The sequence below is a fragment of the Mya arenaria genome, chromosome 10 (genome assembly GCF_026914265.1).
Source record: "Mya arenaria isolate MELC-2E11 chromosome 10, ASM2691426v1".
NCBI classification, from domain to species: domain Eukaryota; kingdom Metazoa; phylum Mollusca; class Bivalvia; order Myida; family Myidae; genus Mya; species Mya arenaria.
Window position 1 is genome coordinate 37,821,230 of NC_069131.1, and position 26,671 is coordinate 37,847,900.

At 32.9% G+C, this 26,671-nt stretch overlaps 1 protein-coding gene across 3 annotated transcripts in view; it reads left to right on the plus strand.

The window, feature by feature from the left end:
- LOC128205194 (transmembrane protein 47-like) overlaps nucleotides 1–26,671 on the plus strand; it is a 46,192-nt gene that overhangs the window by 8,203 nt on the left and 11,318 nt on the right. The window contains exon 1 of one of the 3 annotated variants that reach the window (XM_052906678.1): nucleotides 14,324–14,732. The exons of the other annotated variants lie outside the window; for them this stretch is intronic. Coding sequence (XP_052762638.1) covers nucleotides 14,531–14,732 — 202 coding nt within the window. The 5' untranslated portion in view covers nucleotides 14,324–14,530. Of the gene's footprint in view, nucleotides 1–14,323; nucleotides 14,733–26,671 lie in introns of those variants that run through there. 3 annotated transcript variants of the gene reach the window in all.

Here is a 26,671-nt window from a genome sequence, read left to right on the forward strand (position 1 = left end):
ACAGGCTCCGATCGCTGATAATGGTATTGAAGACTCCTACCGGCTCTGATCGCTGATAATGGTATTGAAACGGCCCCTACACGCTCCGATCGCTGATAATGGTATTGAAACGGCCCCTACAGGCTCCGATCGCTGATAATGGTATTGAAACGGCCCCTACAGGCTCCGATCGCTGATAATGGATATTGAAGACTCCTACCGGCTCTGATCGCTGATAATGGTATTGAAACGGCCCTTACAGGCTCCGATCGCTGATAATGGTATTGAAACGGCCCTTACAGGCTCCGATCGCTGATAATGGTATTGAACGGCCCCTACAGGCTCTGATCGCTGTTAATGGTATTGAAGTCTCCTACCGGCTCCGATCGCTGATAATGGTATTGAAACGGCCCTTACAGGCTCCGATCGCTGATAAGGGTATTGAAACGGCCCTTACAGGCTCCGATCGCTGATAATGGTATTGAAGACCTCCTACCGGCTCCGATCGCTGATAATGGTATTTGAAACGGTCCTTACAGGCTCCGATCGCTGATAATGGTATTGAAGACCCTACCGGCTCCGATCGCTGATAATGGTATTGAAACGCCCCTACAGGCTCCGATCGCTGATAATGGTATTGAAGACTCCTACCGGCTCCGATCGCGTTATGACTTTAACAGTAGCAATGGTACGAATTATTTAACGACTACTTTTATATTCATGTTTAAAAAGACAATCATTCGCTACGAGCAGTTTTGTTCGTCTTAGGGGAAAGAATTATTGTAAAACACTGTTTTTTCCTGCATCATGTCAATAGAATATTTTGCCATTAACTAAACAATTCGATTAACACAAAAACCAGTTGATGTGACTTTTCGACTAACAAAACGCGTAAATTACAGCAGCAATCGGACTATATTTATTGCTTTTGTTGATGACGTAAATGTGATGTCATGTATAATAGTTGTTTTATTTGACCCGTAGAACGAAATAGAGCTATTGTTTAACACTATTATATATGTATGAAGGGCAATTAATCCAAAGGTAACAGTGGGTTAGTTGTAGAGGTGTCCGCCCAACATCTTGGAGGTTGTGGATTCTCATCGCTTCTCAAATGTACCACATTTGTAGTTTCTAACTAGGGCACGAACTCGAGACAAATTCTGACTATCCATTCTTTTAAGTACACAAAATATATAATTCAAATGAACAAAAATGTAAACATTTGAAGGTGCATTGCTAGAGTTTAAACCTTCTGGCGTTCACATATAGCAAGAAACAATTCGAATTTTAACTATATATTACCGTCAGGCAATATAGAACATATGACTCCAATATCAAAGTCTAACACAATGCATTTTCATGTTAGACGCTGCGTGTCTGTCACCGAGTATCGTTTAAGATTTGATCATTGTTTGTTTAAACAGGATCAAAGTTAAATGGACACACTTATTCAAAAGCAATACACACACTTGTATAACAAAAATAAATTTTAAGTGGTAATCTTTGAACTTCTTACTAAATAATGCATTTATTGAAAAAAAAAAATACTGATAACAAGAGTGTAACCAGGTGTTTAGTAGCTTAACACGCAGCAGGTATTAAATGATTGGTGAGTGCTAAAAGATTCACTGTGATTTATTATAGGCTCATAGGGTAGATATACCATGTTTTCTGCACCTTTCTTTCAAATTCAACTCGGAAACCTTCATACAAACCATTGTTGTCGACTTTTATTCATCTTTTTTGGTATATCAAAACAGTTCCATTTTGTCATTTATATAACAAGTGCACGCTCTATGAAAACAATATAAATCACTGATATTTGTCCGCAATGAATACTGTTCCTTTTAAAGGAACTATTTTGTTACTTTATTATTTATTTATGACGAAAGCGCAATCAGTATGATTTGTAAATGAAAAGAAGAACTATAAAAATAGCTTATGTTTCAGAAGCACTTGCCCTTATGTACACTCGAAGGTATTATGATAAAAATTATTTGATGTAAATCATTTGCACAATTTAAAGCGCTTGCCAATGACAATGTTAAAACAGCACTGAAAATATGCGCAATCCACTCTGGCAGCTTTCAGACAAGTTATAGATCCAAGAGATTTGTAATTATACGAGCGGGAAACAAATACTCATATATGACAACAAGACATTAATTCCATGAATATTGTCCAATATCGGAGCTCCGTAGTGCATGCGTTTAAATGCTTTGGCCAAGAAAATGGATAATATTTGAACATGAAAGGATATTTTGCTTTTTTTTCATCCTGTTATCATTTCTACTTTCTAGGATAAGTGAAGTCTCGGTAGTTAAGAGAACAGAATATCCGCTGCTATTACATATGGAAGTAGATATTTCCCTATGCAAACAGTTGTCATGTTGCCATGGAACTAGCTCGAACGATTAATTAAGTCTGTAATATCCATTTCATCTCATAATTAGCATAGTTTATTACAAATGCATTAAGGCTGTAGGATCTTAAGTTTACATTAATTATATACATATAGATATCAATGTTTCCCTACATATTGATACAAATATGGCATTCAAAGAACTGTGTGGCTTTGCCCTAATTGCCTTGCTCGTCACGTTACTGTTCATCAGTTATGTGGCTCCCTACTGGCTCGTTTTTGTGGGAAATGATAGCAAAGGATTTTAACACATGGGTCCCATTGCTTTTTGTGAACGTAGCAAATGTACATAGCTTTTTCATGATAACTAAATAAGTATCGTCTTTCCAATTTATTTATATCTCGTGTTTATTCTGTTTTCTTTGCGCTCTGTATCCTACTTTGCAATTGTACAATTGATGCTTGTGAAAAATGCAAATTACTGACTAAGTGCTTCAGCCAGGATTCGAAAATGGCAGGATACTAGGTCAGAAAGGGAACAGAAGGTGGGTGACATATAATAGGAAATTTACTTATTATGAAAACAATTTGATACGAGTATCCGGATCGTATTCGAATATTTGATACGAATATCCGGATACCGATTTGGTATCCGGTTTCCATCCCAAGTTAAAAGTATCATTTTAAACTTATGTCTAAAAATTGACTTGTCAATATGTCAAAAAAATATCAAATAAAGTTCAAAACTTTCAGAGAAACCAGTATAACAAGTTATTGAAAAAATAAAATGGCACTTCAGGGCATAATAAAAAGACAGCAAGGTGCTGGGAAAAGGTCAACAGGGCACCCTCCCCCTTGGCTACTTTCGCCTATGTGGAGCACTGTCTGTATATGTCATTCTTCAAACATGGGTTACTTCCCTTTGTGGAACAGTACCTCTGTTTTTCACGAAAACCCTGTGATAATGATCAAACGTTTATTACTGTTGTTTCATACTGGATTGGTAATTACACCAACCCACACTCAACATAATTTCTATATTTTTTCAATCAATTTTTTATTTGATCCGATTTCGTTTGCGTTTTTATATGATTTTATTTTAACACCTGGTTATTTGTATAAATGATAGCCATATGAACTTTCCTCATTAGAAGTTAAACCGGCATGTTTCATAAATGTTGTGACACAGCATCCAACTGTTTATAAACACAATGATTGAGAAAAACTGCTGTCCGATGTGCAAGTACGCTTATCAAATTCACTAGTCTGGTAGAAATGTTTCACCTTGGCCCAATAACAAAAATATTACTCCCGGATTTCACACATGATATATATTTGTAATTTAACTTGCTTTTGTTTAAATGACGGAAATTAATTCCTTGGTCAAGATTTATGTAGCTGTAATTTTCACCGTATCTTTTCAATATTTACCATAATGACCGTTTCAAAAAGAAGTTTTACTGTTATGCCTTATGGTTTCATGTCGCATGTTTCAACTCATAAAATATATTTAAAGAAATGCAGCCTACATGCATATAACACACAAATCCTACAGTACAAAGAGAGCTCGCACCTGAACTTGCGTCTAGTTGAAGAAATTTGTTAAATTTCCGGAAGTATGCATAAATTTGTTAAATTTCCGGAAGTATGCATAAATATACTCATGCGTTTTTGTTTCGATCATTAAGATCCCAAATAATTAAAACATGACAATGGATAAAAATAATACGTTTCTTTTGTGCATTCATCTAGGCTTTCTTCTTTAAAAGCTCCGGTAAATAAAACAAAAAGTCCTTCCTTGAAATGAAATACATTAGTTTGGCTTAGTTCATGAAAGACATCGTAAAAAATATTATATGTAATACTTTTGAACTGGCCGTCTATTAAACAAGAGGCACATGAGGAGCTTTGCTCTACTGACATGATTTGTTTGGTAACATTTAAATGGAAGCAAACAGTGATAATATGTATCAAAAAGGCTAAACTAGACTACAATAATACACAGCTATACAGATGGACTCCCCTAGAAAATATATTTGATTACAGGCAAGGGAAAGAACTACTGCTTTAATACACAACTCTCTGTTCAAAGTTATCTCCCTTGAGTAATACTGCAACATCTTTAAGGCGACAATCTAGTCATGCATGGGCGGATCTGATTTGTTTTAGAAAGGAACCGTCAGCTCTCATTGATATCTAACTACTTTATACGACTGATTAGGATACAACCAAAACTGAAGACTGTATCGCTTACCAGCAATTGCTTACAGACGCACGGACGACGGACAACGCGCAAGCTCTACTGATCTCAGTTGAGCAGACCGCGTTCATAAGCAACTGTGTACAGACGCACGGTTGCACTGACGACGGACACCGCGCCAGCGCAATTGCTTTGCTATCCTCAGTAGAGCTAAGTAGCTCCTTAAGGATTGGTGGAAAATATAAAAGTTGTATGATTTCTTCAGGTATATGATATGCTTCGGTGTAAACAAAATTATCACGAAAAAAAATAATATAAACAAAACATGATGGAAACCAGTTGTAGAAAGTTCTTATCGCATGTTGTCTCATAACAGGAATAAAAAAACAACCATCAATATGTGTTCAGAAAACCGAGTTATAAAAGTGCGACGCAAAACATAGAAAACTATGACAAAACGTTTGAAATACGATATCAAGGAAAATAATTGTCATTCGACGTTTATGTGTATGTATAAATAGCTTTGTTTCGAAGTACATGGATTTGTTTAGACTTAAAGTATAACGTACGCTGGAAGGAATAAACGGTGATACTTTTTTGCATAGTAAATCGTATAATATGGCTTTCTTGGAGCTTTTTGCTTACGTATTGATAGCTCTAACGGAGACGTCAATTTTTATCAGCTTCGTGACGCCTTACTGGCTTGTCTTTGATGGTGTCGCAACTAAAGGGATTGTGCATATGGGACTTCTAGCGTCTTGTGAACAGGACACGTGCACGTAGCTTTTAGATGATGTCCGGATAAATAAAGCTTTTCCACGTATGTTTATTTTTCGATAGCATTGTCAATTCGATATTCAAAACTTTTTAATTATAGTTTTCCAAATATATAACCTGTAAAAATAATTGAGTTCATGTAGTAAAAAGCGATTTTTGTTTATGGTTCCTGTTGTGTTTGGTGCCAATTTATGTGTCTATTCTCTTATTTATTGTAGAACAAATGTGTGCAATGAAAACAAAACTCTTGTTTTGAAAATAAAATATCATGAGAAGTTCGATTTTGAGCTTTTTTGTTCAATTTGTTTCTATAAATGCTTCATGCTTCATTTTGCAAAAATTCGTTTGTAACGCTTTTGAAAATTGTATGATTAGGCTTAAATTTGTAAATTATTTTCAAATGAATATCTGTCAGTTACTGACATCAAAGTCCAAATTCCATTCTAAAAACTTCAAATAAATCGGTGAAAGCAATCCACGTTAGATCTTGTATGCCAAATAAAAATGATGAATGTATTTTATCTGTAAATAACATGTGTCTCGTTATCTTTGCACTGCAGTATTTATAGTTAAGGTGTAATCAGCTGTGTAATTTATACTGAATAGGCTATTCACTAACTGTAAGAGAAGCTGCACATCATTCAAGATTAAATTATGGTTAACATCCATTCAAGGCCTTAAAGTAATGTTAAGTTCCTAAGGCATTTCACATTTCATTCCTTATGCATTTATATTCATTTTCTTGAAACAATACTTTTGAAGATAAATAAAGTAAGTTAAAATTGTTATGTTATAATTGGCTTTCATAAAAGACTTTTAACATCGGCATACAAATACCATTTGAAATACGTTGACACCAAATGTTTCATAGCTTTTTAAATTCTAATGTATCACCATGCATGGTTGTTTTCACACTATATATATATATAATACCATTAGAACTATAATATGTATATCAAATATTAAGCAATTCCCGCAGTTAAACGATGTGAAATGATAACCATTTTTATACATAGTCTGACAGTTACTTATTGATTTAAACATATTGTAATGCCTTTTTTCTTTCAGCATGATCGGTGTTTACAACACTGATATAGAGTATACAAAAAGCAAATGGGTTGGACACACGTTCTTACAACATTAGTAACGTCTTCCCCATGTCTATTCAGAACAATCAGAATTAGGCTTGAATTACAACCTTTGTTACTGATTTGATTTATTTTCTACATTTCTCATGTATTGTAATTCATATGTCAGCTATTACATCACTGATATGAATAAGTTTTATATCTTATCTCCATATAATCTTTTCATCATCACCAATATGTGTCATGCTGCTACTGCCCATTCCTTGCTCCATGGCCTGTTCTTTCCTTTGATCATTAAAAATCCATATCGAATTTTAAGAGAATCTTTTAAGGTTTTATTGTTCATAATTGAAACATCATTGTGGCCTCGGTGAACCGCATTGCACTTTTGCAGTTCTGAAGTCACATCGTAAAGATGCCAACGTGTCCTTGTATACTCAATTCTGTTCAACAATGCAATTGCAATTGTTGCATTAATATCACTACTATGTATATATACAATCATATTTGCATCAGTTCACAAATACTTGACTATTCGGTAGCAATATAAAGATACAATCTGGGGAACACGCGCTTGTTGAGAAAATTGACAATACTGTTAGATACATTGATAACATGTTGAATTTGGATAATCCCTTTTTACCGAAACTATCGAATCCTTCAGAATCAAAGCGTAATAAATTTTGATTAAGAAACTTCGTTTTAATATCCTCAGTTAAGAGTTATTAATCGAAATTTAACCATCAAACTTTATGACAAGCGGGGTGAACTTTACATTGAAATAGTGTTTTATTCTTCTTTGACGGCGAGGTTTCTCTTTAAGAATATAATCAATCGGAACACCTCGGTCATTTTCCGTCGAAAACAACTTATGATGTGTGTGTACAGTATACAATGTCAGAATTTCTAACATTTAACTACAATGCAAGTTGATTACGTAGTAATTTCAATTAAAAGTTAATCCGAGAGACTTTAATCTTAGGAATCTTATTTATCTATGCAATAGTTCACCTCACTTGGAATCAATTTGAATTTAAGAAATACAAATGACACATTTAAACACTATACTTAAATTATATCCTAGTTATTTTTACGAACTGATTGTACTAAAATGCACCGAACCATATCCGATTTTTTTCGATTGAAACTGCTGGATGCGCTCCGATCGGAGTAGGTTTGGTTAATGAGAATTGTTCCTGTAATAAATTTAAGACTGCTTAACTGCTTAAACAATGCTTAAGAGAGTTATAGGTTAAAGTAACTCTTACAAAGTATCCAATAGTCATCAATACATACTCTCTATATACAATCTTAAATCCGTGATTCCTAACGGTTATACCCATCATGATTTCCATGGAGATATATTAAGTTAAATTAAAAGGCCTCATAAGAATAGACTTATTTAACGGCTCAATGACCTTTTAAATACCGATGATAATTAGATAAAATTTATGATACATGTATGTTATTATTAGAAAAAAATACTATTTAAGGGATTTGGTGCATCCTGATCTAAAATTTCCGCGACATTAATTGGATTTCATTTAATTACTTATTCCATACTTCGATAGAGATAAACGTTGGATTTTCCCCAAATGGTGCTTTTTTATATTTTTTACGTATTATAGAGGTTGTTCGTATTTTATTCGAATCAGTTTTCGTTTTGATCTATAGAAGAATGTTCAATATTAGTCAGCTATTACTACTCCATGCATAATTTTGAATGGGAAATATTCGGTTATTGCTACTCGATTGATAGTTTTGAATGGGAAATATTTGGTTAAATACAACTCCGTAGATAGTTTTGAATGGAAAATTTATCGGTTATTGCCATTTTGTGGATAGCTTTTAACTTTTGAAAAAGTGTTTTCGCTACTCCTAGGCTATTATAAATATGAAATAGTCGGATATTTTTTTTTGCTTGGATATTGTCGGTAAATGCTACTCTGTGACTAGTTTAAAATGGGGTTAAGTCGGCTTTTGCTACTCCGATCACCATTTTATTTTACCAGATAACTGTCACTGCGTGGATAATTTCAAAAAGACATAATCGAAACTAGCAAATAAATTGCATGATTATCAGGGCACAATTAAAGGCCCGCAACTAAAATGAAATACATTATTTTGCCTTAATACATCAAGTACTTTGATAACAAACTATAATTTATGAGACTTTTTCAAGACCGCCATAAAAAAAAGTTCCTGAAAGAAGGTGTATTGCATGCTTGCGTGTGAACGAAGGTGAATGGAAAGGTAATATAAACAGATATGATACATACCATATGCAGAAAGTTTGTATCGGATGCTGTTTTACAAGAGGAACAAAAATATCACAAATATGTGTTCCGTAAACCGAGATCGAAAGTGCGACGCACACTATTAAAAACATGTTACCTAAAATGTTCCAAATATGATATCAGGAAAATAAAAGTATTAATATATGAGTCTGTAAAAAAAAATCCTATCGAATTCTATGGATTTGCTAAGTCTCGGTAAAATAACGTGCGCTGTCAGGAATAAATGGTGACGCTTGTTGCATAGTAAATCGTATAATATGGCTTTCTTGGAGCTTTTTTGCTTATGTCTTGATCGCTATAACGAAGACGTCAGTTTTTATCAGCTTCGTGACGCCTTACTGGCTTGTGTTTGATGGTATCACAACCAAAGGGATCGTGCATACGGGACTTCTAGCGTCTTGTGAACAGGACACGTGCACGTGGCTTTTAGATGATGTCCGGATAAATATAGCTTTTCCACGTAACTATTTAAATTCTTTGGTAGCATTGTCATGTTTATTTACATGAGCAAAACTTCATTTTTAATTTTTTGTTTTTTATAAATCGCGACAAAAAATGAGTTCATGTCATAAAGGTGATTTTTTTGTTAATTGTTTGTGTCGTATAGCTTCCTTGTCCGAAATTCATCCTGAAGAAAACTGCAAATATATCGGTGAAGGTATTCAGCATTAAATCTTGTATGTCAACTAACCAAAACTATACAATTGTTCTATCCATAACGAACATGTGTCTGGTTATCTTTACTCTGAAGGTTTTACGGTTAATGTGTTAAAAATGTGTAATTTGTTCTGACTGAAATATTCGCTTAATGTTAGAGAAACTGCACAACATCATGATTCACTTATAATGTTTTAAAGGCCCAAACGCAATGTTAAGGTTCTAAGGCAGAGCCCAATTCATTTTAATCCCCAAACCTCATTTTTTTCTTATTACCCTAATATTTTATTCTTACAGATGCTCAAAATGGTGCTTCTAATTGCTCAATTTATTTAAGATCCAAGCGAATACCTATCTATACATTATGCCCGAAAAGAATATAGTGTCCGATAAACTAAACTTAGGTTTAAATTTGAATGTTATAAAATATTTTCAATAACGACTTTGCAATTTTGTTTCATCGGCATTGCAGAACACTTTTTTATAGACTTTGATACCATATGTTTTATGTATTTTTTCAGCTGGTACTCTAACCGGCCTCACTAAGATATAAGAATCGGAATTGGAAAAAATACTGTAAGGATGATTGTTGCAGCATTAGCACTAAATTATGTAATATTAAATTGTAAACAATTTGCCGCAGTTCAACGTATGAAAAAATGGCCGTTTTAATTACATTTATAAGACAATGGACCGATTATTTAGAATTTTGTTAAACTTACCAGGGTTATCAACATCATCGTTGTTAACTTTCAATTCATTACTGCCCTTGAAGTTCCATGGACACCCATGTGATCTGCAGTGTTTTTAAAAGAACTGTTTCAAGTGTATCTGTTCTAGTTTAATATATAATCACATCGTACGATATTTGGCCTTTTAAAGTTAGTAACAACTCCGTCTACATTGTTAACATTTAACATAGTTCTAAATATTTGGCACACAGTCTGATAGATTCATATTTAAAATGGGGAACATGTTTAGGTTTATTTATTCACTGACATTTTGTTATGTGTTTTAAACACTCATGATTACGCTATGTGTACATTACAACCTTCGTTACTGATACATCTTAATTTTTATATTATAAATTACATCATCGATTGGATTTCTTTGTTATATTATCTTTATATTGTCTTATTATCATCACCAAGATGTAATGTTGTTATTACCCTGTCTTTGCTCCCTGACCTGGGCTTTTCTTTGACTGTAAAAAACCCGTATTGGATTTCTAATAGAATTCATAAAGGCTGCATTGTTCAATATTATAACACCATTTTGTCATCAGAAAAAGTGCACTGCCCTTTTGCAGTTTTATTGTCAAGTTCTGTTTAACAATATAATTGCAATCGTTGCATAAGTATCTCTACTGTGTATGTTTACAGTCATATTTGCATCAGTTCACAAATATTTAACTGTTTGGTAGCAATATAAAGATAGAATCTGGTAAACTCACGCTTGTTGAGAAAATTAACAATACTATATTCGTGAATCTTAAGAATCTTAATTATCAATGCAATAACACACCTCATTCGCAATCAAATTAAAGAAATTAAAATAACACGTTTAAACACTACGCTTAAGTAATATTGTTATTACTAATGTGACAAATTTGTTGTACTCAAATGCACCGATGTACATCAGAGGCTGTTTTCGTCGGAAAATGTTCGAGATGCTGTGATTGGAGTGTGTTCGGACGTCGATGAGTATTGTTCCTGTAAAAAATGAAGACTGCTTAACTGCTAAAGCAAGAACTGAGAGGGATGTTAATTAAGGTGACGCTCTTAAAAGTTTCCAAAAGGGATCGCAACATACTCTTTATGTACAATTACAGTGTTAACACCCTAATCCATAATGGCGATTTTCCACGTTAACGTATTTCTATAAGACTTCTTTGCTTAAGCAATGATTTAGAGAAATATAAATTTTGATGACCCTTTTAAAAATTTCCAAAAGGCCTTACGACATTCTCTTTATAATTACACGTATAATCTTAACACCTAATTTCTAATGATTTTACCCATCCAGGGCAATTGTCTACGTGAACTTAAAATGTTTAATTTAATAGACTAATTCAGCGGCTCAATGACCTGAATACCGATGTAATAGAAGTATTATTTTAAATGATACATGCCTATCATTAATTGAATAATACTGTTTTAGAGATAAGATCCATGTTGATTTTAACTCCCTGCAATATTAACTGACTTTAATTGACTAACAATTATGGGACTTAAAGCCATATTTCGATAGAGGCCAGCGTTAGATTCCCCAAGTGTTGCTCTTGTCATCCGCATATACTAGAGACTCTTCGTCAAGCACACGAACATGTATTTGTTATTTTTGTTTTTATTTTGTTCAACCTGTTGGTGTGAACAATGATGCGTTTAGAGTTCTAAGCTTTCAATTTGCTAAGGGGAGCTATATAAGATTGTTGTCTTCGAAAAACAGCATCGAACCCTTAAAGGGCTGGCATTGATGCTCCAGCTAGACTTATTCGAGGATAATTGATGTATGTATCCAGTTGTTTTCTTACTTTGTCAATTTATATGCGAGTTTTTCTTATTTTTATTGTTGCAAAGTTGATGCTGGCTATATGATCAGTCTTATTGTGTTGTTTTTAAAATTATTGCCAAGAATGAGTTTATGTGCATATGGGTTAGGTTAAATACCTTGTGAAACCGTGTTGCAGTAAACTCGTGTTTCATTTACTTTCCGATGCGGTAATCCCACCACAATTTGTTGAAACTATTTTGATGTGTGCGTGCTATGTGATGTCTGCACGTGTCTCTCATTCAGCTTAGTTTTAACCCTTTGCATTTTTCATCTTAACTGGGTTAATATTTGATTTTTTTACTCTAGTATTTGGGTGTACTTGTATTTTTCATTGCCACTGTAGATATAATGGTATTATTGATATTTATGAAACAAATAGTATTTTGCATTCTTGTAGTTGTTGCGGAAAAAAAAGGTTTGATCAGAGTGCCTATAAGCATATTTAGAGTCGGTTTGTGGTAGCGGGACAAGTACTTTTTATTGTGTAGCTGTAAGCATATTCACAACAAGTTGTTATACCCCCCAAAACAAAGTTTGGGGGGGGGGGGTATACTGGAATCGGGTTGTCCGTCTGTCTGTCTGTCCGTCTGTCCGTCTGTCCGTCCGGTTTTTTTTGTCCGGGATTCATCTTTGTCGTTATTGAACAAATCTTTTTCAAACTTTCAGATATGAATGGCCATGATGTAAACTTGCGCCTCTGTGAAATTGGTACGGGTCACATGACCCTGACCAGAGTTATCTCCCCTTGATGTGTTAAAGTAGGCAAAATAAGCCCTGTCCGGGATTCATCTTTGTTATTATTCAACAAATCTTTATCAAACTTTCAGAAATTAATGGCCATGTTGTAAACTTTCGCCTCTGTGAATTTGGTACAGGTCACATGACCCTGACTGGAGTTATCTCCCCTTGATGTGTTAAAGTAGGCAAAATAAGCCCTGTCCGGGATTCATCTTTGTTATTATTCAACAAATCTTTATCAAACTTTCAGAAATTAATGGCCATGTTGTAAACTTTCGCCTCTGTGAATTTGGTACAGGTCACATGACCCTGACTGGAGTTATCTCCCCTTGTAGGCAAAATTAGCTTTGTCCGGCCTAACTCCAGGGCAAACAACCTAGACATGGAGGGGTGGGGGGTATTCGTTAGCCTATGGCTTACAGTTCTAGTTTGCTACTGGATGAATAGCTTGAACCATGGTGTTGTAAGTTTTCATGCAAGCATTTTCATAGTGTAGTGAGTAGTTGGCTACTGAACAAGGAGGTTTGATCAATGTGACTGTAAGCATGTTAGTCGCGAGTAATTTGGCTTCTGAACAAGGAGCCGTATCTTGTGCCTGTAAGCATAATCACAGTGAGTATTTGGCTGCTGAACAAGAAGACTGGTCCTTGTGCTTTTCAGCATGGTTATATGGAGTATATTGCTGCTGAACAAGGAGCCTGATCCTTGTGCCGTAAGCACGTTCACGTTGAGTAATTGGCTGCTGAGCAAAGTGCCTGCTCTTTCTGCCTGTTAGCATGATGACATTGAGTATTTGACTGCTGAACAAAGAGCCTTCTCCTTCTGCTTCTAAGCATGGTCACAGTGAGTATTTGGCTGGTTAACAAAGAGGTTTGATACTGGGCAAGTAGTTTTGACCAAGTTCACATGTTTATCGCCTCCTATTTCCAATGTAAATGGTTTCTTCATTCCACTGTATATCACCTCCTTATTCAAATGCTTACCACACCCTTATTTCATTATGTATGACCTTCTCATTCCAATGTGTATAACCTCCTCATTCAAATGTTAACCACACCCTAATTTCAATATGTATGACCTCCTCATTCCAATGTGTATCACCTACTCATTCCAAAGTTTAACAACTCCTTATCATTGTGAAAATTAGATCAATTGCTTTGAGTGTAATTTCAATACAATACATTTTTTTTATCAAAACGCATTATTGCACATTTTGTACGAATTAAATGCGCAATATTAATTGGGATCTTTTTGCTGGAGGAGGTTATAGTTAAATTAAACACTTAAGTAAGAAACAAAGTGCAAAGTGGTATGCATAACATATTTTTATATCGCTGAGTAGCGTCTTCATCTATTTGATTTATGTTCGTTTGTAGTAAAGTTAATGCATGACTATCCTAGTACTATGAATTGAATACAAAGTGTTCTCAGATATAAGGACTGGATAAGATGAAGAACAATGGTTGTTATTATATCATTTATAATATTATTCATAACCAGATTAGATGACTACGATGCATTTAAAAACATTATGAGATCGTGATAAACCACTTGAGTTGATGATTGTTTTACAACAGTTCAACTTAATGCAACTCCAAATGATCTTTCTCACAGTTTACAATTAGGTTACAACATGTGATAACCTTTTTATAGTTTTTAAATAGTTATTGAGATAACAAATGAAGACATAAGTGCATTTTTATCTTCACAATGTAAACACTGACCGCGTTCAAAACACATCCCTGTTCAGTGTAAAATTATGACTTAAGTATGGTCGTAGTGCAGTATTTAGGGACAATAATGGAATACCCAAGACTTTGCATGGATTAGACCAATACTTTTCCAAATCGATAGCCAAGAGCAGACATTCATTAGAATGGCGCTTCTTGAGCTATTTGCTTTCTCATTGGTTGCAATTATTGAGACGGCTCTATTTATCAGTTTTGTGACACCTTATTGGCTAGAATTTGAATCAAAAGAGGGAAAAGGACATTTGAACATGGGCTTATTAGCATATTGTGAACAGAACACGTGCACGTGGATTCTTGATGACGTCAGGATCAGCAGGATATTTCCAGGCAAGAGCTTTGAATTACTAATCAATTGCAGAGCATTAACTACTTTTTCGTTCCTAACATTTGAAATGTCTTTGAATACCTTTTAAGACTTTGCTCAGGGAGATAAGAAAGCATTTAGTCTCATTTCTGTCAATGAGCAATTTATGAACAGAAATTTGCTATTTTCGTTTATCAAATTCGAATGAGAAGTTGTCCTGAAAGAATCAAGCTCGGCGATGTTCAAACTGTTCCTTTTCATTGTTTCATCATATTTTTCATCGAAAAATTACGGGTTATAGAATGGCGAAAACCGGGCGGCGGGCGGTCGGGCGGGCGGGCGTTAACAATTTTGCGTTAAAGTTTTCATTGTATGTAATAAAATCAAGAGTTTTTATCCAATGGTAATCAAACTTCATACAATGGTAGAGCATAATGAGAGAAAGTGCAGTGTACAATAACCATAACTCTATTCTTGCTTATTACTGAGTGATTGCTCCTTGTTACTTGTTTTTATCCGGAGTATAACTTGAAAAGTACTGGATGGAATCATTGGAACTTCATACAATGGTAAAGAACAATGAGAGGAATGCGAGTGTACAATAACAAAAACTCTATTTTTGCTTATTACTGAGTTATTGCCCCTTGTTACTTTTTTTTGTCCGGAGTATTACTTGAAAAATACCGGATGGAATTCATTGGAACTTCATACAATGGTAAAGCATAGTGAGAGGAAGTGCAGTGTTCAAAAACAATAACTCTACCTAAACTAATTATTGAGTTATTGCCCTTTATTTATTTTTTTTGCTGTCAATTTTTTTTCCAGACATTAACTTGCAAACTACAAGATTGAATTTATTAAAACTTCATACAATGATAAAGCACAATGAGAGGAAGTAAAGGGCACAAAAACAATAACTCTATTTCAGCTTATTACAGAGTAACTGCCCTTTGTTACTTTTTTCTTGTCCGGAGCATAACTTAAAAAATATTGGATGGGATTAAATAAAACTTCATACAGTGATAGATCATAATTAGAGGGAGTGCAGTGTATAGGAACCGCAATTCTTTTTCAGCTTATTACATAGTTAGTGCCCTTTGTTCCTTTTTCTTGTCCGGATCATAACTTGAAAACTATTATATGGAATTTAATAAAACTTCATACAGTGATAGATCATAATAAGCGGGAGTGCATTGTAAAGGAATTGCAATTCTATTTCAGCTATTTACAGAGTTACAGCCCTTTGTTATTTTTTTTCTTGTACGGAGCATAACTTGAAAACTATTGGATGGAATTTATTAGAACTTCATACAGTGATAGATTATAATGAGAGGAAGTGTAATGTATAGGAACCGCAATTCTTTTTCAGTCAATTACAGAGTTATTGCCCTTTCTTACCTTTTTCTTGTCCGGAGCATAACTTGAAAACTATTGGATGGAATTTAATAAAACTTCATACAGTGATAGATCATAATGAGCGGGAGTGCATTGTATAGGAATTGCAATTCTATTTCAGCTTATTACATAGTTAGTGTCCTTTGTTCCTTTTTCTTGTCCGGATCATAACTTGAAAACTATTAAATGGAATTTAATAAAACTTCATACAGTGATAGATCATAATTACACAGCTAATTACAGAGTTACTGCCTTAGGAGAAAGAATTCCACGGCCATAAAAAATCATTAATTTTTGTCAAACTTGCTCATAATATTTGTCTACTTGTTGTCTGTAATATTTGTGAATATGGGTCACCTCAGATCAAAAACTAGGTCACTAGGTCAAATCTTGCAGGCAACCACTAAATTCAATTGCTATTTTATAAACACATATCCCAATCATGAATTACATATCTACCCATATTTTTCAAAAATTTCAATTTTAATTAACTTTAAAAATATTTGTGTACATGAAATCTTAGATGATAAAGTGTGCCATCTAGGGTCAAAAATTCGGTCCCTGGGACAGGTCTTATTGGAAAAGCTGATGTATTTATAAAATGATCATTTTTCCTCATACAAATGGAATAGTTTCTGTTCATCAGGCTATTTGTATGAACGATATCTCCGAAAAGAATAAATATGGGTCTTTTTGGTTAAAAATACTAGGTCACTAGCTCAAATCCTCGGTTTGCAAAATTTCATCGTCAAATAAAAATCCGACTTTAATGCGGCGTTGCCGCATTGGCGTCTTGTTTTCCAAAGTAAATGGTCATTTTCGAAAAAAGAGTATGTTTAGTCATCGGGCCCGAGCATAGAAGGTATCAATGAAAACAAACGCACATTGACAAATGCACTCTGTTGACGTTACATGTAACTGTGTTATGCAAAAGTAAAGATTAGACTGGTTATAAATATATTATACTTTTTTAATATGCCATAGTAGTGTACTAAAACAAGTATTTTATCAAAAAGGGTATAATTCGTATACATATCAAATATCAAGACTTGGAGTTCAATTGAAGTGTTTACATAATACCCGGTCTATTACTAGATTCATGTATCCACAAAATTCGTCATAATATTATTTTGTTAAGTTCAGCTTCCGTTGTCGAGGTTCAAATCATAAAAAAATGTAATTATACTAGAACTCCCGTGTAAATATTGTGTATCGGCCATTGCATTCACCTCGCAATATCCGAATGCATACAGTCCCATATTTGTTAGTCGAGATAAATGTACCAAACACATTCTCAATAAGCACCGTACTTGTACTTGATGAAGTTCAATTATTAGAATGATTGTTTCTGATTTTTATCGCTACTGTTTGCAATATTTTTTGAATTAAACTACTTGATCTTTTGTAATCGTGAAAATATCTCCTTTGTTCTGCACCTATTATGACAGAATTATGTATATAGTAAATCAGCAAAACGAAAGGATAGTAACTTACAACATACCAGATAACGTTTGTCAGTCACTACAGAGTAAGGAGGATATGAATGATAGCTGAGTTAAAATGCATCTGCTGCAGTCATTTCGACAGCCGCCCTCGACATAAATACTGCATATTTATAGTAATGCGTAACTTCGCGTTGAATACAATAACTACAGCTTCTGTAAGGGAGGACAGTCTTGTTATACAATATTTATGAATTCGTGTCCTAGCGGAGACGTTGAAAACAAATAGCGTTCTTGAACATGACTGATGGCTTAATCATCAAGTAACTGTTTTATATACGCTATGAAATGTCATTATACTCAACATAAAAACAACTCCTGTCGTAAAATACAATTCGAGTTTCATCTATTCACGGATTAGCGAATCGGAAGCTTTTTTTCATTTAAAGAAGGTGTTTAGGAATGTCGTTTATCGAACTATTTGCGTACGCCTCGCTGGCTTTAGCAATTACCGCAGTATTCATCAGTTATGTGACTCCGCATTGGCTTGAGCTAGTGTCACCTGACAATGCCATGCACATTGGACTGTTAGCTCATTGTGAAAGTGAAAAGTGTACATGGATTCTAGATGACGAAAGGATAAGTCGCGAGTTTCCAGGTAATTTATCATTATCCAAACCTAATTATGCTATATATTACATTTGTGTTCTGTCAATTTTTTTTTTCTTCGCTTAAATATTGAACAGTTAAAGCCCGTTCTATAGTCTAAATATAGAAATCATTACTATTAATGACAATGATGCATTATATAAAGGCATTGTTTAAGATAAAATTGATAGTTTATATTGCATCTCTACTCTTATTCGTGTTTAAGTAGATGATACAAATTATGATTGCCGGTTTCTGCTAATAACAGGTAATGAAAGAAGTTGTTTTAAAAGCGCAGTACAATAGAGTCGCATAGCAACAGCGAATTGTGAAATGAATGCCGACAATTATCTAAAATAAGAACAATTATTGTATTATTAGTTTTATTATTTCTACTGTTTTTTCAAATGTTGTGATAATTTAACTACTTTAAGCTCGTTCTTGTTTTATTATCTTAAAACAATCACCTTACATCTGCACCTAATCTGACGGAAATAGGACTATAGTTAATTAGTAAACAAATTAATTGTTGTACATTACAACAGATCAGATTTGTAAGCTCAGAAAGTGTAGAACGTATAATGCTTGATGGCGGCGTTAAATTACAGTCATTTCGCGAGAAACCTTGACATAGTTACTGTTTCCTGTAAGAAATTTTATACTGTAGCTTCGCTTTAAACACAATAACTGCAGCTTTTTCTGATGGAGAACGGCCTTGTTGTACAAAATCTATGAACTCATGTCATAGCGAAGACCTTGCACACACTTTTTGTATATAGATATGACCAATAATTTTTAATTTATTTGTTACCGTTATATGACAGGTACGACAAATCGTTATGGTCAACATTAAAATAAATCCTGTAACACCCAAAATGCAATATGAATAGTAAACATTAAGAGTAACGTTGACAATAGTACAGATACAATTTTCGTTTATTTGTAATAAATGTCAAAGAGTATCAAGTCTGATATCAAAAGCTACTGCAGAAACATGCACTTAAAGATGTCAATACACGTGATATATCACACACACAGTTCCTCAAAAGGCAGACGTTCTTTTTTTTTTTTTTTTCAATTATTTTTATTCAAGATTTTGGAACAATATAAACATATACAAATATACATATACATACACAGACAGTCAATATAAAGAATTTAAATAGTTCAGTCAATATAAATTAACATGTTGACATAATCTATAACAACTAAGTAAGAAGTATATATATTTATATAGTTTATATCGAGCAAAGTTTATTCATCAATATAAAGTATGTTTTTCCTATTCTTGAATTTTTAAGTTTTTTGTAGAGAACAAAGAGAGAGGAGATAGGGGGAGCCAATAAATAATAAAGAAAAAAAATACTATAAGGGAGATAATTCTATAATTTAGTTGATAGTGTACTTTCATAAGTGAGTTGTTAGATCACAAGCAGATATATTTTTAAAAGGGTACTCTAAGGGAGATAATTCTATTGTTTAGTTGGAAGTGTAATTTCATAAGTAAGATGTTTGATCACATGCAGATATATTAACACAGTTGCAAAAATTCATTCCATTTTGCTTCAAATACATCTAGTTTGTCTTTTTGTGTTGCGATTATTTTTTCTATTAAGATGCGCCTCAACAAATAGTTTTTAAATGATGCTATTTCTGGTATTTTTCTGTCATATTTACAATAACTTATGTAGTACTTTGCTAATATCAGAAGAAAGTTTATCAAATTAGTGTTTGTATTATTATTGTTCTTTTTAACTCCTAATGATATTACTCTGTATTGCATTATGTTTGTTTGAATATGTTTTGTATTAATAAAATTTTGTAAATTTGACCAAAAGTTTTGAGTTATTGGACATTCCCAGAAGAGATGTTTTTGTGTTTCTGGTGCCATTGAACAAAAATCGCATAGTCTTGAGTTTGTGATTTTACATTTGTATAGGTAATCATTGTTGGGAACTAAATTCATTATATACTTATATTGATATTCTCTTAATTTTGTGTCTATTGTAGAGTGGATTGGTGTTGTCAGTATATGCTTCCAATTTAATTCTTCCTCAGGAAATTCAATGTCCCATTTAATAAGACATTTGTTATTTTTTTGTTTTAATTCAATTTGTTTATTATAAAGGATTTTGTTTACTTTGTTCTTTTTTCTTAACTTGTCTATAAGGTATTCTGGCTCTTTGTTTAAAGTGGCATGGTAGTCTTTTAGTTCTTGTCCCCATATTTTATTTATAGTTTTTATTAACGTAAGATATTTGAGAAAATCACCATCCACAATGTTATATTTAATTTGCATCTGTTCGAAAGTAAAAAAATCTTTAATTTCAAAATCGAAAATTTGTTCAACATAAATTTTTTTTTTTTTTTGCCAGTCTTTATAAAGAAGGGTATTGCCATTGCTTTGTTTAAGATTAGAGTTATTCCATAAAAATTCTTTTGCTAGATTTTTCACGGTCTTGTTATAATTGATTTTGCACCAAGATGTAAGGATTTGTTTTAGAAAGGTAAAATTTAGCTGGAAGTTGCTAGCATCGTTTACATTAGTGTTATATTTCCATATGTTTGTTCCACCAAATTTATTGAGTTCTGAGTTATATAGTTTATTCCATTTAGCATTACTCTTAGTTATTAATCTTTTGATCCAACTAGCTTTTAATGCATTGATAAAGGATTCTATGTCTAGCATTTTTAGTCCGCCATTTTCATAGGTTTGGTATATTGTGTCTCTGGAAATTTTATCTGGTTTTGAGTCCCAAAGAAAGTCAAACATAATATTTTTAATTCGTTTTATTGTTGGTTCTGTTGGATTAGGTAGCACTGTTAGTGGGTAAACAAGTTTCGGGAATGCATATGATTTTAAAACAGTGATTTTTCCTATCAATGAGAGTTTCCATCTTTTCCATTTATAGAGAGTGTGTTGAAATGCATTTATTTTAGGTTCTAAATTTAGTTCATGTATCTTTCTATGGTCATTTGAGAAACATATACCTAACGTTGAGGCTTCATTAGATGTCCATACAAATTTTTTTGACTTACAGAATTTTTTATTGGTATATCGCAGTGTACCGATTCTCAAGACAGTACATTTTGATATGTTCAATTTTAGTCCAGATATTTGACTAAATTTTTCAAATGTTGTTACAAGGTTTTGGAATGAGATTTCTGTACCATCAAGGAAAAAGCTTGCATCGTCAGCAAATAATGTTTGTTTTATTTCATTATTGAAAATATTTATTCCTTTTATGTTGTTGTTGTTATTTATATTCAGTGATAAAATTTCAATGCATATGAGAAATAGATAAGGTGATAGGGGACACCCTTGTCTTACACCTTTGTCAATTTTAAAGAAGTTTGATAAGTGTCCATTCACATTAATGCAACTTTGGGCATCATTGTAAAATAGTTTTACCCAATTTATAAGTGTTTCTCCAAAGTTGAAATACTTTAAACATTCAAACATATAGTCATGGTTCACACTATCGAAGGCTTTATGAAAATCAGAGAAGAAAATAATTCCTTTTTCATTATCTTTATTTATTTGTTCAATAATATCATACAGAATTCTTACGTTTTCACCTATATATCGCCCTTTAATAAATCCAGTTTGATCTTCATTAATAAGGTTGGCTAGTATGTTTTTGATTCTATTTGCTATGGATTTTGAGGCTATTTTATAATCTATATTGAGAAGTGATATTGGCCTCCAGTTGTTAATGTCTGTTAATAGTTTGTCTTTTTTTGGTAGAAGAGATATGACGCTTTGTTTTTGGAGTTCAGTTAGGTTTTTATTTTGAAATGAAAAATTTAATGAGTTTACTAAGAATCGTTTTATATCATTCCAAAAGATTTTATAGAATTCGGTAGTTATGCCGTCAGATCCCGGACTTTTTCTGTTTTGCATTTCTTTTAGTGCTTTGCCACATTCATACTCTGTCAATAAACCTTCACATGATTTTTTTTGCTCATCATTGAGTTTTTTGTTATTATCTGGAAAGAAGTTGTTATCGGTTTGTATGTTAATGTCTTTTTTATATAGATTACTGTAGAATGAATAAATGTCTTTGATTATTTCTTCACTTTTTGTTTTTTCTACTCCATTGTGAATTATTTTATTTATTGATCTTTCGCTTGCTTGCTTTTTTTCTAGGTTTGCGAAGTATTTTGTATTTTTTTCTGCTCCTTCGATCCATTCAGCTTTTGTTCTTAATAATATACTTTTTGTTTTTTCGTCAAGAAAATAGTTTAATCTGGTTTTCTGTTCGTTTAGCTCTTTTATAAGGTTGTTTTTATCAGTAGATAGGGTTAAAAAATTTTCAATTCTTTTAATAGTATTTTCAATTTCCGTTATTTCGTTTTCATTTTCTTTTTTTATTTTAGCTGAATATTTAATTGTTTCATTTCGTATAGTGCCTTTTATTATTTCCCATAGAGTGTTAGGGTTAGCTGCATTATTAATTTGTACAGTTTCATTAATTGCATTGCGTATGATGTTTTGGTATTCTTTGTTGAGCAGTATGTTGTTATTAAATTTAAAATATCCTGGTCCTTTGGCAGATCTTGATAAATCTATGTTGAGATTAACGAATGAATGATCTGATCTATAGCCTGGAGAGATATTACAATTAGATATAGTGTTAATTAAATTTTGAGATACTAGAAAGTAGTCTAATCTGCAGAATATAGGCGGTTTTGTATTACTATGCCATGTATAACTTTTTGTTTGTGGGTTGCTTAAGCGCCATATGTCATGGAGATCATTATTTTCTAAGATATTATTAAGTCTATGTGTGCTTTGTTTGTTTGTGTTATCTTTACCATTCAATTTGTCAATTTCTGAGTTAAGCACTACGTTAAAATCTCCTCCAATTATCAGTGTTTCGTTATTATTATCTACAATCAAGTTTTGAAGTGTATCAAGAAAATGTTTATCGTATGTATTTGGACCATAAACATTTATAAACATTATTGTTTCATCATTGATTTCAAGTTTTAATGATTGAAGCCTACCACTTATAATATCATTGTATTCTAGTATGTTACAATTTATATTATTGTTTATGAGAATGCCTACTCCTTGGCTGTTTGATTTGTTACCACTTAGAATTATGTCATGTTTCCATTCTGTTTTCCATTTCTGTTCATCTTTGTTTTTTATACAGTGCATTTCTTGGATGAGACATATGTTATATTTTTTTAGTTTTAAAAATTCAAACAACTTAGTTCGTTTTTCTTTTGATGCTAAGCCTTTAGCATTAAATGTACATATTTTTAGATGCATGTTTTATATATCAGTATGTTCATGTTTTGTTTAAATATACTCTGCGTGTGATCATTGTTACAAGAGGATAAATCAGAACTATCATGTGGCTCATGAGGACAGGAGAGAGAAGATAAGATATCAGTAAAAAAGGTTGAAGTCATTTGGTCAATTGGTGCCTTGCGGTTTGTGGAAGGCAGATTTGCAATTATATCCACAAATTGCATTTTGGATAATATGACTATAAATGTTAATAAAAACATTTGAAGAAAAGAAAGAATAATAGTTACAAAAGACAAAAAGCTCTTATTATATAGCAAAAAGGTATATATAGACCTAATATATAAGTGTACCATATATTTATGCACATGACCAGACGTTCTTATAAAAACCATTTCATTCAATTCAAGTCTAAACTATTTAAATCTTTCTGCCTCCGAAGGATCGCTATATCATACTAATTTTAATGGAATTATCGGATGATACATAACAGCGATAGTGTTGTGAACCAATACTTTCGCCTTTGCGCATTGAAATTCATGTTTGCGTGTTTAATCAAATTCAGGATTTGCGAATTGAAAACTACAATATACGTTTTACAATGGCGTTAATTGAACTTTTTGCGTACGCCTCGCTGGCTTTAACAATTACAGCAATATTCATCAGTTTTGTGACTCCTCATTGGCTTGAGCTAGTGTCACCTGACAATGCCATGCACATTGGACTGTTAGCTCATTGTGAAAGTGAAAAGTGTACATGGATTTTAGATGATGTAAGGATAAGTAGAGAATTTCCAGGTAATTCCATTTAAAATTAAATTTCAGCGTAACGCATTTTGTTCACAATAAATTATTGTGTTTAAGTGAGGTTTTATTCAAGTTTTAATTACGATTTACGACACTCTAAATTGGGTTTAACAGATAAAGTGAATTGAAAAAACAAAACAGTTTTTAAAAAGAATTGTGTTGGTATTTATTGCATTTCGAAACTCCTATTAATGCCTAAAATATATGTTTTGCATATATTCAACTAAACTCAACCATATGGTCATACATAATTGACTTCCTTCACTATATTTGTCAATTAATGATGAGAAGAAAGACGATTTTTTTAACGGAGAAAAGAACGTTTTAGCAACATAGTTCAAGGGCAAGCATGTTATACTCTATACTACATCCATGCGTTTATATACAAATGCATAATAACAGAGTCAAATATTACTGATAACATTGTTTTTAATCATGTGGGCACGTGTTACCTATGAAATCCATACACAACTTGGTAAAATGGTTTTACAAGTCTAGCCATGTAGTAACAAAATATTGTGGCCATGTCACATTATCATCAGGCTACTGGGAAAATTAATACTTAAAACAGTTTGCTATATATCCCTTCATCTATGTTGCTGCCAACCTTGATGTGCTTAAAGCCCGCAACAACTTGACGAAATATAACAGATGTGGTATTTGATATCAATAGAACAGTTTGGATGCAGCCATTTGAAAATTGTATACCATTTCGGAAGTTTTGCAGCTTTTTAAAACACAGGATTTAATAATATCTGATATCATTTGACGCAAGTTTCAGGAATGGAGCACGCGGGTCTATTACGTGACCAATTCGTTTATTCAGTTCGTGACTATTGTTTGCACGAAATCAAGACGCAAAAGTTGTTATAGATGCATCAGGTGTTTTAAATTGGTATTTGCAACATAAACTCAACACGATGAAATACGATAACCTATTTATATTCACTGGAACTCCGGAAAACGTTTAAGAACATTGCCAGAGATATTTGATATCAAAGGTTGTATGCAGCATTTTGAGAAAGTGATTGAATAAAATTGAAAAAAATAATATTACCATTTTCACAAATACGTTTTTTTTACAGCAACTTTCAATAGATAACATATATTATCCTTCTTCATGTCTCAATTATAGCTATTTACACTAGATAACTGAACTGAATTCAGCCTCATCTTGTGACAGCATTATCACGTTTTGTTTTTAGTTTGTGGGAGGAGGCAAAATACGAGTATTTAACCATATATTGTACCAGCATTATCACTAGACTGCGTTGAAATGAAGACAAAATATATATGTAGACCCGACAAATTAGGAATCGCACGCTTTCACATTTAGATGGTTGTATCATAAACATTTGAAAAACGGTATCTGTTCTTTGTTTTATTTATATGATACCCGGTGGCACTGTTTTGATTGCAAGCCTGTTGATAAACATATGGTTATATTAAGACCTTACTGATTTGTTGGGAGAAATAACTGTGCCGATTCACACTGTCAGAATGTCTTCTGTTATTCTCCCTTGCATCTGTATCCATAGCTGTTATTTCATAACGTATATGCGTTTCCAAGCTTCATCCAACCTCTAGTAAGATGACTCACGAGCATCTTTGAGCCATCTTAGAATAAATATAGGAATATTTAAAAGAGCAGATTCAGCACAATATACATCAACAAAATTATGAATGGAAAATTAAATTAAACATTCAAAACGAAGACGTCAATCGGGAAATAGTTGACGTTTACTATTCTGCGCGTCATGACGTCAATAAAAAAATTTGCACGCGCTTTTTGGTGGAATATCTGAAAGGAAAACACACGTTGTCAAAATTGCTCTTAAAATAAATGTTCGGTATGCAAGAATGAGTGAACGCGGGAAAAGAAATGCTTGGCGGATGAAAATATCCGGGCTTGGGCACACTGCGTGGCCGTTTACATGGCAAACCTCGTTACCGGCTTCCACTCGAGACTTTCGCCCGCATACATATTAAAGATACTTTTATGGTTTAGGCATTACCGTTTCCGTTATGGTTGTGGAATAGTCGCGTTTGTTTCTGTAAACTACATATATTATAAATGACAGAAACAATTTGATCCTTATAAAATAACCCATCTTTTATCCACAAACGAGTCTAAGATTAAGCTAACTTTGTTTACTCATATATCTTTAAAAATATAAAAAGACAAGAAATGAGTTACAATAGTTTAACTTGAAGTTAAACAAAATCCAGAAGGGAATATTTGAATAATAGACATTGGAGAAATAAATAATTAATAATTATTATAATTTAATAAAAATAACTTGAATGTAATGCAAATGCATACCAGTTTTGCAAATAAACTTAAAGGAACTATGATATTGTTAATAAGTAACGTTGTATTTATGTTTTTCATATTAAGTTCCTTCTTACTC